General features: G+C 44.8%; 1 protein-coding gene across 2 annotated transcripts in view; it reads right to left on the reverse strand.

Annotated features, from left to right (window-relative positions):
• The window catches only part of LOC144936478 (SH3 and multiple ankyrin repeat domains protein 2-like), a 672,911-nt gene that overhangs the window by 346,337 nt on the left and 307,563 nt on the right, over window positions 1-19,011 (reverse strand). For both annotated transcript variants that reach the window (XM_078863558.1, XM_078863557.1), the window contains one exon: window positions 7,853-7,969. In XM_078863558.1, coding sequence (XP_078719684.1) covers window positions 7,853-7,969 — 117 coding nt within the window. The remainder of the gene's footprint in view (window positions 1-7,852; window positions 7,970-19,011) is intronic.

Consider the following 19,011-nt stretch of genomic DNA (forward strand, 5'->3'; position numbering starts at 1 on the left):
GCACTCGCAGATTTGTAAACTGTAAACAGTACTTGGATGATTTCAGCACACGAAAAGGAGAGTAGCAACGTGACCAAACTCCACTTTTGTGTGAGTTTCTTTCAGCTGAAAATTACTTAAATACTGCTCTCTGTAGCAACAACAAACATAACATTTGTGAATATATACATGGGAAACCTCAGGCACACTGTGTCACATTAAGTGACGTAGAATGTTGACGGAAAAAAACATCGCAATGTAGTTTCTATTTGTTCTGGTATGAACTGCACTGATGAAAAGTCGACCAAAATTTAACGATGAGCCGAATAGGCATTCCGCATCCATGACCGAAATCCAGAAAGCTGTTTTGAAACCGCACACAAACTTTCCTTGACGCAAATTTCAGGGTTGAAACGGAATGGCCCAAGTTGTGGGCTTCAAGCAAAGTGCCCAACAAACACCTGATCATCAGTAACCCCACCACCACACAGCCAGGCTTCCATCTTCCTCCACACACACCTGGATTATCAATGACCTCACCACCACGACACAGCCCAGCTTCCACCTTGCAGGGAAATGATGAGCAGTGCTTAACCGGATCCACACAAACCACGGAATATGTGTAAAGCTAAACCATAAGTGGAAAATCAAAGACTCCCTGCTGCATGCGACTATGGCTATGAGCTGTACACCATGGGACATGCAACTTCACCATGCCCTGTATATACATTTGAAGGCGGCATATCTACAATTTTACCAACTCTCAGACAGAGCAATTGAATGGCTAAATCACTTAGTATTGAATCTATATTAGTCCCTCTTCATAGGCCATACGGAAGAAGAAGATTGCTTTCATAAACCCTAGGGGTGTAACTTCTGTTCAGCGCTACACATCACGGGATGGATAATGGCTGAGTATAATGTTGAAGGTGAATTTGATATATTAAGATTGCTTCAACAGAAGATATGCTCACTCATTAATGTATGGTGCAAATAGTATAGGTCTTGGCACAAAGAATTGTCCTTCGCAATTATGAACATTAAATTATGTATTTTGGCTCATTCTTTATCATTATCACAAATCATTTGAAGATGGATCAATTTATGTACTATTTCGATATATGCTAGATCAGTAATACAGCGTACAGAAGAGAAATACATTGTGGCAAGCATATCATTTCAGTCTTGAGCCAGTAAGATTAATTATACATTATTTTGCATGAACTATAACAATATATAAAGTTTCTCAGTAATAATATAAATGTTTAAGAGTGCTCACTTCTGTTTTCGATCTTGAGCCAGGAGTAGAAATTCAAACATTCCCATGGCCGGGGGCCATTATCAGAATGGGACAACACATTTGCGTCCATGCTATATCCTATTAAACGCCGGCAGCAAAACCAAAAATAAAATACGTATAGAAAATGAACACAGTGAAGATAATTCTAGATTTGAAGCTTTCGTGACTGCAAGGATTCATACTCTTAGTTCTTTCGGTAAAGTCACGTAGGTAAAAAATTAAATAAAAATTAATAAAAATAAAACGATAAAAATCACGACGTTTCGGAGGCAACACAAGTCTCCGTCATCAGGTGGGACCGTCACAGCCAGATTTGCTGCATCAAGTGAGGGAGGGATTCAAGATGTAAGCTCTTAAGTACCAATTAAGGGGGGAGGGAGATACTCGTTGCATCACAACAACACATGTTGAGTAAACTGAACACTTTGGTGTTGCCTTTGCAGAGGGCATCAACATCCAGGCCATTTCCCGAGCGTGAACCCTGTGAGAGATATCATGAGCCCAAGCACCAAAGCATCTCTCGTACAATTGTTTCCTCCTTGAAAAATGTGTAAAGGCGACGATTCTAGTTGGCTGTAAGTCTCCTTCACAATCCCGAACGGGTAGCATTTTCAAAACTCGTAATTAGTAGGGTTGCTTTGGTACATACTTTGTGTAACTGCATTTCTGCTCCCTTTTGCATTCGTTAAAAAAAATAGCAATACACCCCAGTCTTCTTCATCTTCTTGTTTTTGTTGATCTGAGCCATTTGAAACTTAAGATTTTCTTTCCCAGATGAAAAGGCCCTCTCCGCTGAAGTGCAATCGATGTTACAGTAATTGCTGCGTGGGCCGAGACTCCAATTTGCGGGTGACGCACGTTGGCTAAAGATAACATCATCCACACGGCCCGCACGACGAGGCACAATTGGAATAAGACATCATAATACTGAATATCCATGAGAATAAATTGTGATGCATAGCTTGGTGTACTTGTGTATATTGTGGGGATGAGGATTTGCTTGCAGGTCATCGTGAAGTCACGTTGTCTCCCCGCTCAAATGAGGAGGGGGTGGTCCTGCTCATATCTCTTTGTTACCCAGAGCTAGTGTTGGAAATTCCTCATTCCTATGGGGTGGCCCAGTCTTTCCAGAGGGTCAATCACTGTTGACGTCCTACACGATGGTACTATTAATTGTCTCTACTTCAGAGTGAAAGATACACAAATTGGTATTTAATAAAAAAAAAAGATCCTTCATTTATGGGAATGTGTTGTTCATAAGCTCCTATTATGGTGTACATAAACAGACAAACTCTATTTACACGGTTGGTTTGCTTGTATTCATTTGTAGAAATTCAATAACAAGTGGATACTACTGTGGTGTTCTAATGGTGAGCACACTGAACTTGTAATCGAGAGGGCATGGGTTTAATCTCTCAGCTTGGCAGCTGAAACAATGGTGAAAATTTCTGTTCACCCAGCGTTATAAATGTGTAAACCACATTTAGTCGAAAGGGAGTCCACTTGTGGTGGGGTAAAGTGTGGGTATTGCGACCCTCTTCAAAGTCCTCTGGCCAGTTTGGAAGTGTAGACCAAATACCTTCTAGAAAGCCTTTATATAGCTCTCACTAGCAGAGGTCTTTATTTTTACTTATTTATCCAGGAGAGCCACACTGAGCCATAGGACTCTCGTTTGGAAGGCTCCTGCCGCATAGCGTCATTCATGCGAATAGCATCCAAAAACGTTGAACATTAATTATATATAAGAATCAACTCCCATATGCAGCCACTACCAAGCAAATAAAAACCCTACTGCTACCAAGAAAAGAACATTAACAAACAAATTAAGAAACGGCACCAAAACAGAAAAGCACAGGCAACAAAAAAATTATCACAACAAAGAAATAAAGGCCATTACATTAGGGTTTTTATTTTGAGACTTTTACGCCAATTCACGATGAGTGTTTATTATACAAGTGGGACAAAAACCGCAGCTTTTTATAAAAAACCACACGTGCGTAAGGGGGCAACACTCTATTCCCGTACAGATGGAAGCAGATGGAGATTAGTCCACTTGCTATACTTTCAGGAAATGGCTCCTCCTCGACGCCCACGGGAAGGGAGTTGCACAAAATCTGTGCAGTGATCAACCAACCCTCGCCTTCACAGTGGTGGATTACAGGCGACGTGCATGGGCACCGCCGCCCGGCTACCAGCAGCAGCGTGAATAAGTAATTGCAGGGCTGCACCTTTACGTTAACCTTAACCAGCACTATTTTGAACCTCGTGCCTGAGCGGCATTCAGTACTTGCCATGTGCTGCAGCCAGAGGTGGATTAAACTAAAGAAACTGAACATTCATCTGGTATAGCTCTTCTTCTGCAAGCGACCTGGCCACAAATGATAGCCCAACGAAGTGGCTTATCACATGGAAATGTATAGCAGGCAAATAATCTAAACGCGTGTTTAGATTATGGGAGGACCCGGGGAAAATCCATGCGACCGCGGGGAGAACATACAAACTCCAAAAATACATTCATCAGGGTCGGGATCGAACCTTCGACCACCTGGAATACCAGGTGAGGGAGTTAACATCTCGCCAGCGGAGCGCCCAGGATAACTGGCATTGCGGGACAGAGGGCATTGTCGCCAGGCTCTTGTTAAATCCCCGGCCGTTGCGCTGCTGACAGCGATCTGAGGCGCGCCCGCGGTAATTATTCCCCGGGAACGCGGGGCAGACGCGCGCAATCTGCGCACACAGCAGGGGCGGCCCGCGCTTTTGTAGTGACCGGTTGGCTAAACGGTCGCCTAAAAGCAGCACGCGCTACATCCTCTCAGTCATTATCCTTGAGCTGGACGGTGCCTCTTCGGCAGTCTGGCAACGAAGACACCGACACGCCGAGTTCCCACCTGCAACAACCCCAATTACGAGATGTCGAGTGGGCTTGGGGCCACTTCCGTTATTAATGAACACGGCGACGTGGAGGTGGTGCGGTGGTTCTTGAGCGAATGCCATGCCGGTGCATAAGCCGCGAGCCAGTACCTTGTGCACACTTTGGGTTTCCAGGAATCTTACGAATTAGTTGACCCGAAAAGGCAAATAATTGACAATTCCCATGGAGGCATTAATTGTTTATCAGGGCCCTCTATCATGTATTTATATGTATCCGTATGGTCAGCCCCTGCTTATCTATCAGTTCGATCAGAGAAATGACCCCGGAGAACCGGTTCTGCAGAGAAAAGTGACGACCGCGAGGGACTATCCTTCCGTTACGTTTTCCCGAGGGCTGTGCTGAGATGTAAATCAACTTTGAGGGCATTCGGCTTTCAAAGTGAATGAATCCAAAACGCAAAACACAGTCAAAATGAGGTTCATAAATTGAATTTTCTGAGGCAGCCGGTGACAGTCATGCTTTAATCATTTTCCCCAGTTTTATTTTTAAGTATTATTTATTGCAGACAGGATCCAGATTTTTGCGATGATTTTGTTTCGCCCTAAATTCAATTTCTGTAACATGTGAGTACATATGTGTGTGGCTAGCGGTTGTGTAGAGGTTAGTATTTTGCGCGACAAACTCAGTGAACCGAGTTTAATTCCTGCTCATGGCCAACACCAGTGACGATTATCTGAGCAGGTCCTGGGCCTTCCCAAGGTCGACTCAATGAGTACCTGGTGCGGTGTGTAAACATCGCCACTAGAGAGACAAGGGCGGTCAGGTGTGGTGCTGGCCACCCACCCCCTCGTGTGCCGTGTCGGCCTTCATATGTGCTCGCTAACAGCACTTGCCCCAGCAGTTTGTTAAGGCTAGAATGGGATCTTTGTTTTGGCTGTATATTCCTGCTGGTGGGGAGTGGTGGCACAGTGGTTAGCGCAATATGCTAAGCACCCGGTGACTCGAGATTGCTTCCAGCTCATAGAATATAACAGTGGCAAATATTTTAATCTTCCCGAGGTCAACTCAGCCTTAATTTAGTACCTGATGTGGTGTATTTAAAACATCAGCACTTGGGAAACAAAGGTGGCCAGGCACGTTGCTGACCACCTACCCTCTTGTGTGCTGTGCCGACCTTTATAGGGGCTGGCTAACAGCACTTGCCACAGCAGTGTATTAAAGGCTATAAGGGAGATATTTATATTTGTACAAGGGGATGTATGTATCAATCCACCAACAGATGATGGCCTTCCAATGCCATGTTAATCACAGGAGGTTTTTTTACTTCACCGTGCAAATCAGTACTGGTTTATAAAGGGGCCCCAATACCGATTCACATATACGTTGCTGCTAATGTTAGCCATGGCTGGGAATATAACTCGGGTCGCCGGTTCACAACACAGCCCGCGTAACACTCTACCCCATGTACATGTGGGTATACATAAGGGCTGTATGGGACAAACACTCCAGGGTCAGGTTAAGCCTATCTCGGGTACCCATTCCTGCAAGGGTAAGGCTGGTCGGACTTTGTGGCAATTTTTTTTAACCATCAACCACGTGGTAGGACGGACGTGGCGCTAGGCGCACGTGGATCGTGCCGAATTGCACTGCCTCAGGAGGCACACACACACACAATTCCCCAGCACGGTCAGGTGTCACAACCTCAGCATTGCCCTGGTTGTGACCTCTCCACCCACCGCCCAAGAGGAGCTGGGATGTCACTCCCCCCAGCGGTGGCAATGACCGCTAATGAATAGCAGCGACTCGTGGGACTGTCCTACAATTGGCCACGAAACAGTCACTGGGGGGAGGGGGGACAAACAAGCTGCCAGTAAGGCCACGTGAATTTCACCAGAGGGTCCTGATTTTTGAACCACAACATGGCCTCGGACACTCACAAAACGGACGGAGAAGATAATTGCAGCCGTGCGTCGAAGGTTGCCTTGGCCCCGATCACTCACACTTTACTGTTGGCTTGACTGCTTTCTCCAACAGTATGACCAGGCAAAAACAGGTAATTGTGGTCGTTCTGTGCATGTATGTGCATGTGTGTGCATATAGTGGAGCGGTTAGCGCACTGCGCTACGGACCTGGCGACCCAAGTTCGATTCCCACTCATGGCCAATACCAGTGACGATTATCTGAACCGGTCCTGGGCCTCAACTAGGTCATCTCAGCCTCAAAGGAGTACCTGGTGTGATGTGTAAACATCGCCACTGGGGAGACAATGTCGGTCGGGCGTATTGCTGGCCACCCACCCCCATATGTACCGTTCTAGCCTTCATAGGTGCCCCCTAACAGCATTTCCCTCAACAGTCTTTTAAGGTTTGTAACCATGTATTTAAAAACCGTTGTGTCCCTCCAACGCAAATTTTATTTTGATCGGCGAACTGTATATGTAAAATTATCTCGTGATGATAATTTGTTTTTTAAGTTATGGTTATAGTACTCGAGTGACGTAACTTTGGTGCTTGTTTCATCTTTGTACCCAAAAAATTGTATCCCAATTGTCCTATTGGTGTCATGCCACGAAGGGAAAAATGAACATTCTGATATCACACACAGCAGTGCAACTCCTTCATGTTTCCTCAACGCTTTGTGTGAGAGAATATCCCACGGAAACAAATATCACGGAACCACTTCCAGAGATCGCTTCAAGTCACCTCTGGTTTGCACAGCAGGAGGCAGCAACTTTCATACTTTCGATTTAAAGCTTTCGTGACTGGAGGGATTCATATTCTTGGTTCTTTCAGTAAAGTCACGTAGAAGGTAAATAACAAAATAATAAAAATAAAACATAATAAAATTCTCACGACGTTTCGGCCACAACACAAGCAGCCGTCCTCAGGTGAAGAAACAGAGCTGTTGGAAAGACAGCGTCCCAATGAACACTGCTAAGCTTGGCAGCGCATTATTAAGCTGGGTGGGAGTAGCAGAGCGCCTTGATAAAGGAGTTTACATATCAACAGAGGAATTTAGCATATTGACACTAAAGAACTGCAATTACCACTACTACCATACAACAAACCGATGTGAAAAAACTAAATATAAACTACATAAATGTAATCAATGTACTCAATATACTTTCCAATAAGCTGAGCTATTCACATTAAGTAACTGAGTATACACTACACTATATAATGACTACCACATAGTGAACCGATAAATAAACTAAAATAGAAACTATATAAGCAATATACTCAATATACTCTCCAATAAGCTGAGTTTACATATCAGCAGAGGAATTTAGCATATTGACGCTTTAATCACTCACGCATGCCTTTGGTGTGAATATACATCCCAGATCTCAACTTGTATGTTTTTTCATATAATGTCAATGCAACAATGTTTTCGCTCACTCTGTGATGGAGGGTACAACTGTTATATAAAAGCATTTTTCTTTTCTCACAAACAATCCTGCAAACTTTTGTCAAACAGCCCAGGGTGTGCACAGCCTCCCCGCACATCTACGAGAGATATTTCAATATCGTTTGTGTCATCTTCCTTTAATCAAACCGCCTGCTGTGCTCGCACGCTCGCTCTCTCTCGAGCACTGAATCTGTGCAGACATCACGACGTGGGTGCTGGGGGGGGGGGAAGTCAATGTGGGGGAGCAGCTCCAGCGGGGGGGGGGGGGGGGTACGAAACGCGACGAGGCCAACCTGGTTGTAGAGGGCGCAGACGTGGAGGGCCGTGTTTCCCGACGCGTTCTGCACCCTCGTGTCGGCCCCGTAGAACAGCAGATGCTCCAAGTGCTGCACGTTCCCATAGCGGCACGCCTGCAAGCGCACACGCACGCACACGGCGAGGTGATCCAAGTCTCAATTGCACAAGGCTGCTGATGCTACCGCATCCTGCATTGCATGTACGCGGGATTCGAGCAGTGAGTTCGCGTGGTATGTATGTATGTTGAACTTCTATCGCACTGTTGGCTACGTACGGCATGAAAGAAGTTCGTGTGTACGTATGTTTGTTGAACTTCTTTCGCACCGTACTTAGCCAACCATCCTAATTGGAGGTGTGAGGGAAGGACAACAAACTAAACACAAAATGCAGTTCTAAAGAAATGCTCCTTCAATCTCGAAGTTCAACATGCATATTGGCATGTTCACTCACTACTCGACCCCACGTATATGCAATCTTGACCACACCTTGTTGGAACACTCAACAGCTCCTCGCATGCAGTGTATAACATTTCCGTGTGGTTCCGTGGTTAAACGGCTCGACTCGAAATCGGAGGGTTGGGAGTTCGCCTCCTAGAAGGCGGTTGGCTCAGTCCATCGTCACGCTGGGATAAGCGGTATCACATCAGTGGCATTCAATGGTGGCTAACTTATGGCACTGACTTGCCAGGGGAAAATGGTATTTCCAACCACTGGCTCACGGCTGCCCAATAGGGATGCACAATGCCTCTTTTATGTTTGGAGATGAGAACACTTTTACCGTTGGTTCTTTTTCATATTATATGAACAAAGTCACTGTTTGAACGATCAATTCAAGCAAAGTGTGCAAAAGTATTACACCACCGATTTGACACTGGTTTGTGTAGCTCTTTTATCTTCCACTTGAATTTACTCAATAACCCCTCCACCCCTCTCTTGCAAATATAGATGTGTATTTCATTGGGGCTCTTCGAGTGAAAGTGTATCGACTCTCAAACAAACAAAGGGGTAGAAATTATCTACGTTGGCATTCGTGAGCCAGTGATGGAAATTCAGCATTCCATGTGCCTTGAACCAGTGTCTAAATAATCAAACCACTATTGACCATCTTACAAAAGTGCTTCTTATTTCATAGACCCTCAACATTATAAACTGAGTCAACTTCTGACCAGGATTAAACCTCACAACATTGTAATGTTGAGTACTTTAGAATGCTCCAATGCCATATATTATTTAGATGATTTACCTGCTATACATTCCCCATTATGATAAGGCACTTCATTGAGCTATCATTTGTGGTCAGGTCACTTCTGAACAAGAAGCTAATAGCTCAATGGGCCATTCTTATTTTGCATGTATTTATTGTTAGTGATTAGGCTTACCTTTCCAATACTTTGCACTCCTTTGTGTGTTATATTGTTTGTTGTTGTAACTTTCTAACCCGGCCCGACTGGACAAATGCAAAGAGCTTTATAGCTCGTGCGATTCCTCCAGCATAAATACATATTCTGATTCTGACTACCGAGAAAAGCTTCACTGAGCCTCAAGACGTATGCAGGAGGAGTCCTGTAATGGGATTGTTGGTCCCACAATGGGATTTCTATAAGAGAGTGTTTGTTACATGGAAAGACAACTAGGGATACCTGGAGAAAATCTATGCAATGGTGAGATACCACTCAAATGCAGGTCCTCTACAGCTATATTCAATCCACTGCCATTTCCTGGCCATCTCACAGCCCAAGCCTACGACAGCTGATAATTCGCAGGTAGTCTCATATCCAAACACTAACCAGACTTAACCCGACTTAAGATTATGAGATCCGATGATATGGGGCGTGTTTGTGGTGGTTTGGCCATCGGCCGACCGCAACACCATATAATTTGTCAAAAATATACACAGTACACACATGATAATTGGTTTTTTACCCTTCTATCTGGCAACAAAACTGACACCTTTTTACAAGGAGTCATGTTTGCATAGACCGCAATACCTGCAGTCATAATACAAACAAAAGAACATAACTCTGATAATGTGCACTGTCCTTGAAGTTGATTGGTCCACACCCGAGACAGCTTTCCTTAGAGCCTAGTCTCACATGGGCTGGACCAGATGACGCCAAAAGGCGCACAACTCAAAGACAATGCACCATCAGAGTATGAGAGCTCGGGGCAAGCATCTACACTAAGGACAGTGCACATTATCAGAGTTATGTTCTTTTGTTTGTATTATGACTGCAGGTATTGCGGTCTATGCAAACATGACTCCTTGTAAAAAGGTGTCAGTTTTGTTGCCAGATAGAAGGGTAAAAAAACAATTATCATATATTTACTGGCAAATGAGGTTCCCATAGTGTAGATGCTTGCCCCGAGCTCTCATACTCTGATGGTGCATTGTCTTTGAGTTGTGCGCCTTTTGGCGTCATCTGGTCCAACCCATGTGAGACTAGGCTCTAAGGAAAGCTGTCTCGGGTGTGGACCAATCAACTTCAAGGACAGTGCACATTATCAGAGTTATGTTCTTTTGTTTGTATTATGACTGCAGGTATTGCGGTCTATGCAAACATGACTCCTTGTAAAAAGGTGTCAGTTTTGTTGCCAGATAGAAGGGTAAAAAACCAATTATCATATTTTTACTGGCAAATGAGGTTCCCATACAGTACACACAGTTTATGAAACCCATCACGTGGAAAACAAGACGTGTAACAAATAATCGCGGGCTACCTTCTGACAACATTGCAACGGCTTGCAATGAATTACCTCTGCACGTTCCCTGCTGAGTTACAGGGCTTTGAAGAGGAGCATGGGTGACGTGGAGAGTGACGGAGACCGTAAATCCCTCTCATCGTCTCCACCCACGTAAGCAAGCAGGGCCAGCCTCATACAGCAATGACCAAGAGCCACGGATTTAGGAATTCACAGCTCCCGTGGCCATTAAGGCACCGGTCGTGTATGCGCCGTGGTGACGCGCCAATGCCCCATAAAACCCCAGGGCTTTCATTGCCACACTCTGACGTTTGTTTTCTCAGCCAGATGAGAGCCCCGATGGATTATGAAGGTTTAAGTGAGGGTCATGTCAGTGCCATGGGTCTGTGTGAAGTCTCATTTGGTTCTATTGGCTTTTAAACTGCGATGCAGCACAGGTGTATGCCGTGTCACACCGGGGCTGTTGGGGGACGCATTCCCTGAAATACAGCAACTTAAACAGTGGCGGGGGTTTGACGGACCGTACGGAGATGGAGCCATTGCGTGGGTAAGGCAAGCCACCTTCAGGTCAACAAGCGTGCACCTCCAATTAGCACGGTTGGCTACGCACGGTGTGAAAGAAGATCAACATACATACAGACATCAATGACTTGAAGGAGGCGAGTGCAGCAAGGAGGTTTGTGCAGAATTTTTGCGTCTTCTTTAAAAAGTGTGGTACACGAGTTTTCACAAATATGACCGTGTATTTGATGGAGTCATCACAAACATCCCAGACATCCATCCATTCATTCAATAAGCGTTGCCAACATCAGTTATCGTTGCGGCGTGGTGAAGAGTGATCCAGGAGCGTTGACCGTGCACGAGAAAACCTTCAATGAAAGAACGTGCATATCTGCATCCGATTCAGCCCTTCTTCTCTAACCGCAGCTGAAACGCGAGCAGATTGGTTATTGTTGCTCGCTGCCGGCAAACTGTGATGACACCAGCCCGAGTATCCCAGCTGCACAGCAACACACGGCAGCTGTCGTGAAAAATGAAGCCTTGTGGAAGAAAGCGCAGCCTACCATTGGCCTATTAATAGATCAGCGGCAGAGTCCAATACAGGATGTGGGTAAGGGTTAGACGTTAACATTTTTGGTCCGTCATCCTCATAAGATTTTTCGGTCATGGGGCGATAATGAAATGGCCAAGGTCGAAGTGATTTGCAGATTTGTATCTTTCTAACAAGAGGATAACAGAATCCAGTACAAAGAGGAGATGTGGGTAGGGGGTCAGGTTAGAGATTGGAGTATGGTGGATGAGTCATCAGTTGAAATTGTCCAGTAATTGGGCGAGAGAGAAATACATACGTTAAACGTGATCCTCAGAAACGTGTCTTTGACTGAAAAATGCTAATTTTTTTTAAAGCAGAAGTTGCGAAATATAAAATTTAAAATATATATATACAAAGGGAGTTTGGAGGGTGAGCAGTGCAATGCATTAAGAGCTCATCAGTTACCCGAGTTTGATTTCCAGCCAAGGCTAATGTCAATGATCAGTGTGCCCAGGATCCGTTGGTTGGGTTATCACTCAAACCTTCGATCACATTTCACGGATCAGCATGGTGAACTATGGTCAGCAACCTCCACGGCAGACACGGTATAATGACAACAACATTAACAATTATAATTTCGCGTTTTGGTATTGGCGCCGTTCTTATCGTGCACGGCTGTCACGGAGGTGCTATGATCCACAGATTTTTCAGTTGCTCCACAGCAGGGGGCAATGTTGCTATGTGTAAATGCCATTTTAGTCATTTGCGTGTTAAAAACAATGTTAACTTCGCAAACTTGGGCCAAGACGCCGGCACAAAATGGCTCACTCATTTCAAATGATGCCAGGGGGGAATCTTTAATGTCCACTGTGAAGCAGAGTGTGCGTAGTATAGCACACCGTAGCATTAACCAGGGTGGCCGCTGGTGTCAAACCGAGAACCCACCGCAACAACAAGGGGCGGACGAGATAACCGCCTCATGGGCAAAGCTGCAAACTTTCTGTCAAACAGCCGGGGGTGTGCACAGCCTCCGCGCCTCATCTTCGAGAGACATTCATGTCAGCAGCAGATTGAGAAGGAGATTATGATTCGTGGTCTCGTTACCAGGCTGCTGAGACCCACGCCTCTTTCTCTCTCTCGCTCTCTTTTTTAATATGTTGCTGCTTCTTTTACACCGTTTCACCTGATGCGAACAGTTTCACATACACACGCAAAGTTCGTTTGTGGAGTTAATTCAAATAGAAGAAGAAAGGATGGCTCAATGTAGACGTTGTTGACTGTCAAAGCTCGTGCTGTCAGCGAGTAACTATAAAGGCCAGCTCGGCTCATGAAACATTCAAGGCAACCGTTCTCTCCCCACGACTGATGTTGACACACTGGCACCAGACATTCATTTTGTGCTGAGTTGACGTAGAGGAGATCCAGGCTAGGTTCTGATACTGCTTGCCTTTGAAGTTGTGCATCATAACCGAAAATGTAAAGGAGGTTAATTGGGGCTATCGCGTGCAAGTGCACTAATACACCACACACTCACAAAGATCCCCCGTATAGACTGTCGGTGCAAGTGCTGTTAGCGAGCACCTGTGAAGCCCGGCACAACTCACGAAGGGGTGGCTGGGCAGCACCATGCCCGGCCGCCTTTGTCTCCCAGGTGGTGATGTTTACACTTTGCACCAAGGAATTAATTTGAGGCCGAGTCGACCTAGAGAAGGCACAAGACTGGTTGAGATAATCATAACCGGTGTTGGCTGTTAGCTGCAATCGAACTGGGCTTTGCCGGGTTCGTAGAGCAGTGCGCACTCACTGCTACACTTTCACTCCCCCCCCCCTTTCATACATCCACACATACATACACTATACACTACAAAGGTTAGAAGCGTTGCCTAATTTGTGCAATGTTATAAAACACGGGTTCCTCGAGGCTCAATGGGCGCACACAATTCGACCCTGATGAAGCCATCTGCTCAGTATCGTGCCCTCAAATTATTCACGAATCACCAACAACACAAGCGTGATGTCGCATCACTTCGTACAATCAGCGTGCTTGCTGCTCTGCACCGCGACTAGGACGTCTCTTAATGGAACACGTCGGCTTTTCGCGACCAATATCATCCATAATACAGGTTTCTATCGAAATTGAAAGAAGTCAAAATAATTATAACCGTTCGGATATCGACACACTGAGTGCTGTTTGGGAGCGATTAATCAAATAATACATTAAATGAATGCCTATACACGTCACCGCACGTCAATGGGGATTACCTATGAGCAGACGAAAACATGTATTGGTATTTTAGTGCACACAAAGTACAGGAGGTACAATAACAATATGCATGCATACTGTGCATGCATAATGTACGTTGATTACAATATGAAAAAGTCAACCGGCAATGGATACCCTTTGAAATTTATATTCATTCATTAATCCCCCCCCCCCCTTCGCACGTGAAGGGCTCACAAGTGACGTCATCACATCTACCCCTCTATTTAAGGAACGAAACAGGAGGATTTCTCCACAAATCTGCCTGTCGCCTGATGAAGATAGTTGGAATTACTGGCGAAACGTCTTACTCAGATTGTAAATGTTGTGGCTTTGCTCTCCAACACACCGGTGTGCTGTACTAGTCACGAATTGGTGTTTTGTTCACGTGACAAACCCTTTACTAATTGGCTGTGTCGGATGGTGGCGGGTTTAACGACACATTAATATATTTACACGATCTAACCCAAAAAAACCTATATGACGGACGTCCCTGAATGTTCACTCGCGCAACGAGCGCGGATGACAAATATGCGGGACAGTGGGGGGGGGGGGTGCCCACGTCGTTCCAGACGCACGATCTATTCGCTCGCTCTGGGAGAGGGGAAGGTGTGCACCAAATCAAACGTGGGGGGGGGGGGGGGTGGCGTGGCCATTACTTGCAATGCAGTGATTTGGAAGCCGGGTTTGGTGGACCACACAGAGATGGAAGTCACGATGCACGTGACGCACTTTTTTCTGCAGGCCAACGAGATGCATGTAAGAGGCAGTGATAATGATCATGACGATGGCGATGATTTGTTGTTAATAATAGTAACGACATTGATAACGCGCCAGATTTTGCGGACAAGCCAACAACTCGGAGGCGCGGAGCCAAGCTCAGGACTGCTCGAAAGCCTGACCCAGACACAGATAGAGAGGCCTTTAGATGTTTCTTGAAAGTAGTCAAGAGTGTTGATGCAGTGCCCTCCTTCTTAACAGGCCACTTTATACGCGATGAACGACATTACATCGCCGCACATTTAAAACGGCACGGTCCCAGTGGCAGATGTTCCATATGCGGGCACAAGGTGACTCAAAACCTTGCCTGCATATGGGCATTAGCCTCCCAGTAGTAGAGGGCGATGATGACTGCCTTTGGGATCCCAATTGAGGAAAATTTAGTAATCAAGTAATTAAGTAGATTGCTACTCAGCTGTTTTGCATGGTGAGTGTTAACCTCTCTCTCTCTCTCATGTGTGTGTGAGTTTTGTCCGGATGCTCAAATTTATTTCAAAAAAGTAAAATTCAAATCAAAGAGCAATTTGCCAAATATCTCACAGACAACCCAAATCGAAAAAATAAAAAAGCCTAGGGGCTCGTTAAAATATTACTGGGTCAGAATTAATTGTTAATACGAATCAATGATTCAGATGTTCTACAATAGCACTTGTGCAGCAATCATACATATTTAAAAAAAAGCCCATCCAGTGTCAGGTTGGCTCGTGAGGATGAAGCCTTTGTCTCAGCACTCAGCCGACACTATTAGAGATATACCGCGTGAGAACCGGAGCCACCCCTAAGAGGAAACGAATTTGGCTCCGGTTCTCACGCGGTATAGTTTTGCAGTCTCAACAATTGGTAGATGCATTTCAATTGGCTGTGCATCTCTAAGAAGATACACAATACAAAATGCGGTACAGATTACATTAATCTATGCACGTTGAGTAGGATTTGACTACAAGTGATTAATAAAGGAGGTCAATGTATAATAATATGCTGCAATAAAGAAAGGAAAAACTTTAGTATATATGGATTATGTAACTATTTTCGACTGTGTGTTTCATTGTGTTGTCATAGAACACTAGGAACGTAAAGGACAACGTGTTGACTTATGTCCGTACGGTGCTCGCTGAGTTGCATTGATTTTTGGTTGCTGAGCGAATACATTACATGGTCGCACTCATTACACACAAAGTGCTTACCACAAATGAACGACAACACGTTGCTGATCTCGTCAAGGAGCATAAGCCATCACGCAAACCATCACGGTCATCCTCGCAGAAGCTTTTGGCTAACCATCGAACAAAGACGGTCACCAAATTGCGCGCTTTCAGTTGCGTGTCTGCAACTTTTTGGAACACTCTTCCTTCCGCTATCAGGAAGCCACTGGAGTTGAGCACTTTTAAACCTAAATAGAAAACTCTTTTCTTTCGAACTGCTTTTTGTCTTGAGTTTGTTGTCCTTTCCCTGCAACTCCGATTAGCACGGTTGGCTACGTACGGTGCGAAAGAAGTTCAACATACATGCTAAGAGTAAGCGGGGAGTGGGCATGACATGTCGCCAGAAGAGATGATGGCCGATGGTGAAGAATAACGATGGACTGGCAGCGAAGGAATGCGGTGCATCCAGGAGTATGCCTACCGTGGAGATGGAGCAATGAAATCCCTCTGGTGTGCAGGTACTTGCTACATGGCAGGCCCACGAGAGGCGTGAGCCAAATTGAGTCCACTGACTCCCTCTCTACGGGGTTGCCCAAAAGTCAGGACACGTAGGGTTATTACATTTACTGTCACACTGGCATTAAAACATGCTTAATTCGTTTATTCTTGAAGTTAATATATTATCTATTTTCATTATTAATATCTATGTTTTTTTAATTTTCAGATGACATTTCAAAATGGAAGGATACTTGACTGAATTGAGACGAACAATAATTGATGAATCTTCAAAAATTACACATGCAATCTTAAAAAAAGTCCTATATGCATTTCGAAAGAGAATTCATGCATGCATGGTAATGGCAGTCAGTTGCAACATCGATTTTAAATTAAGTAAATAAATATACGTGATTTGTTAAAATAAATATAATAACCCGATGTGTCCTGACATTTGGGCCACCCGGTAAAAAGGGAGCAGTTGAACACTCCAGCAGTCAGCTTCGGTGGATGAGTGGCGAGAGAGCACAGTGACACTGGCAAAGCGTCACCTGACAAGGCAATGTGGGGGCTACCATTACTGACAACCGTTAATCAGCGTTGCTCGTCGCAATAGGTGCGCCGGCAGGAAGGTTAATGGTGAAGGCAGGCCTGCAGAGACGGGAGACGAAGCGCAGCTGGAAAATCCCCCAACCCCCACCCCCCGCGCACACACACACACGAATGTACAACACGACATCCAGAAGCCGCCGATTCCTCGTGATTAATTACGGGGGGAGGCTTGATCAAGACACTGTTTTGAACGCGCGCGAGGAATGTGCACAGACTGTTCGAAAAAATGTAGTTTTGCAAAAACTCTCACGCGTCTCATTGCAACGCTGTTGCCTCGGTTAATGTTCAAGTTAAAGTGCCTTCCCATGCAAATGGTGATGTGCTCAAGTCTACTGTTGACCCTGAACTTTGAGTGATCAATATTCTATATCACAACGGCAGGGACCCAGTTTCTCCATGAGATAATAATTTCTAACCTCGCACAAAGTGGCACTTGATTCATAATACACTTTTGGGTCAGAATGCGCAAGTAAAATTCATGATGTACAGTCTCCGTCATCCAGCGAAAGCCATTTTAAAACGTTTCCACGTGAACAAACATGTGCACGGATGTTCCGCTGGTAATTAAAAAGTTATTTTTTTAGCAGGTAAGGCCCACTAACCGAAAGAGCTTATTTTCAGAAGCAGCCTGGCCACAAATGAGCTCAACGGAGTGGCTTATCACGTGAAACGCATGTTTAGAAATGTGGAGGGAAAAACTGGATCCAGAAAAAAATCCACACAACCACGGGGAGAACATGCAAACTCCAAATATGCAGGTGTCAGGGTCGAGATTGAACTCACGTCCTCCTTCATACAAGGCGAGGCACGTGCCCCCCCAATGATCTGATCGAAATCCTTCATTTCGATCGGATCATTGGGGTTTATTAGTAATAAATCGGCATTTTGCAACACCCACTGTCACTGTGTAGCATATTATTACATGCCAGGGACTCTATGAGATGATAGGACAATAGTCTGCGTCCATAATTGGCAATAAGTAACGGCAAAGCAGTTATAAGTGACTCAGAATTGTGTGAAGTTGCTTGTACAGTACACGAGTTCCCTGAAGGCATTCACCTTCAGCGAGCGCGATGCCGATCACACACGATTCGAATTCGACCCTCGATCGATGGCTGCGCCATTGCCACACACGTGTCGAATAAAAAGCAAGGGACAAGTCATTACTTACTAACAACTGCTATAATTTTTCGTTGCTGGAGGGGTTGCCCCCCCTACCTGAAAATCCTGGCTCCGCCATTGTGTACGACAGATATTTCGCTCACTCGATCCGACCCAATAGTCAATTACGAACCGTAGTATCGGTCGCGAATGCCTACGCATTAAAGTGGCACCGTTGTTATTGACCACTGGGGGTACGAGAGGCAGCGTTGACAAGATTTAAATTTTGATTTAAAGCTTTCGTGACTGCAGGGATTCATATTCTTGGTTCTTTCGGTAAAGTCACGTAGATATTTACGTGACTTTACCGAAAGAACCAAGAATAAGAGTAACATCGTCGAACGGGCAATAATAGAGCAATTACCTGTGTCTTTTGGTGCCATGTTAGACCAAAATTAAATTCACGCATACATACACAGAAACTGTGCGGATAAGTTTTGATCATCTCAGTGTTTTATTTTTTCAACATTAATATGGCTCTCAAATTTGAATATCATTGTAAAGTATCGGAATGCACTTTGAATGCGCTTTGCATTTCACTCAAGATTTTAATTCACGAGTGTCAATTTTTAATATTGCTGCACCAGCGTTCATTAAAATATATCCTCAGGTAAATTAACTTGGAAATAATGTCTAGCTGTATTACAATCTCTAAAACAGATTTTATACAGCCTGTCCATATACGCGCATGTCTAGATATATAGGTACTCGCTAACAGCACTTATCCCTCTAGATTTTAAGTTTTCGCGACTACAGGGATCCATACTCTTTGACTTTACCGAAAGAACCAAAAAGTATAGCACTTATCCCAACAGTCAGATAAGATTATGTGGGGGAGATTTGTCTTCATATATAAATCATCAGGAGCAGCTGTCTGTCTACTGCTGGATGAAGGCTTCCCCACACTGCCATCTTCCCACGTGATATTGTGATGCCACAATTTGAACTGAAGACGTTGCTCAATCTCTAACTG

The sequence above is a fragment of the Lampetra fluviatilis genome, chromosome 16 (genome assembly GCF_964198595.1).
Source record: "Lampetra fluviatilis chromosome 16, kcLamFluv1.1, whole genome shotgun sequence".
NCBI classification, from domain to species: domain Eukaryota; kingdom Metazoa; phylum Chordata; class Hyperoartia; order Petromyzontiformes; family Petromyzontidae; genus Lampetra; species Lampetra fluviatilis.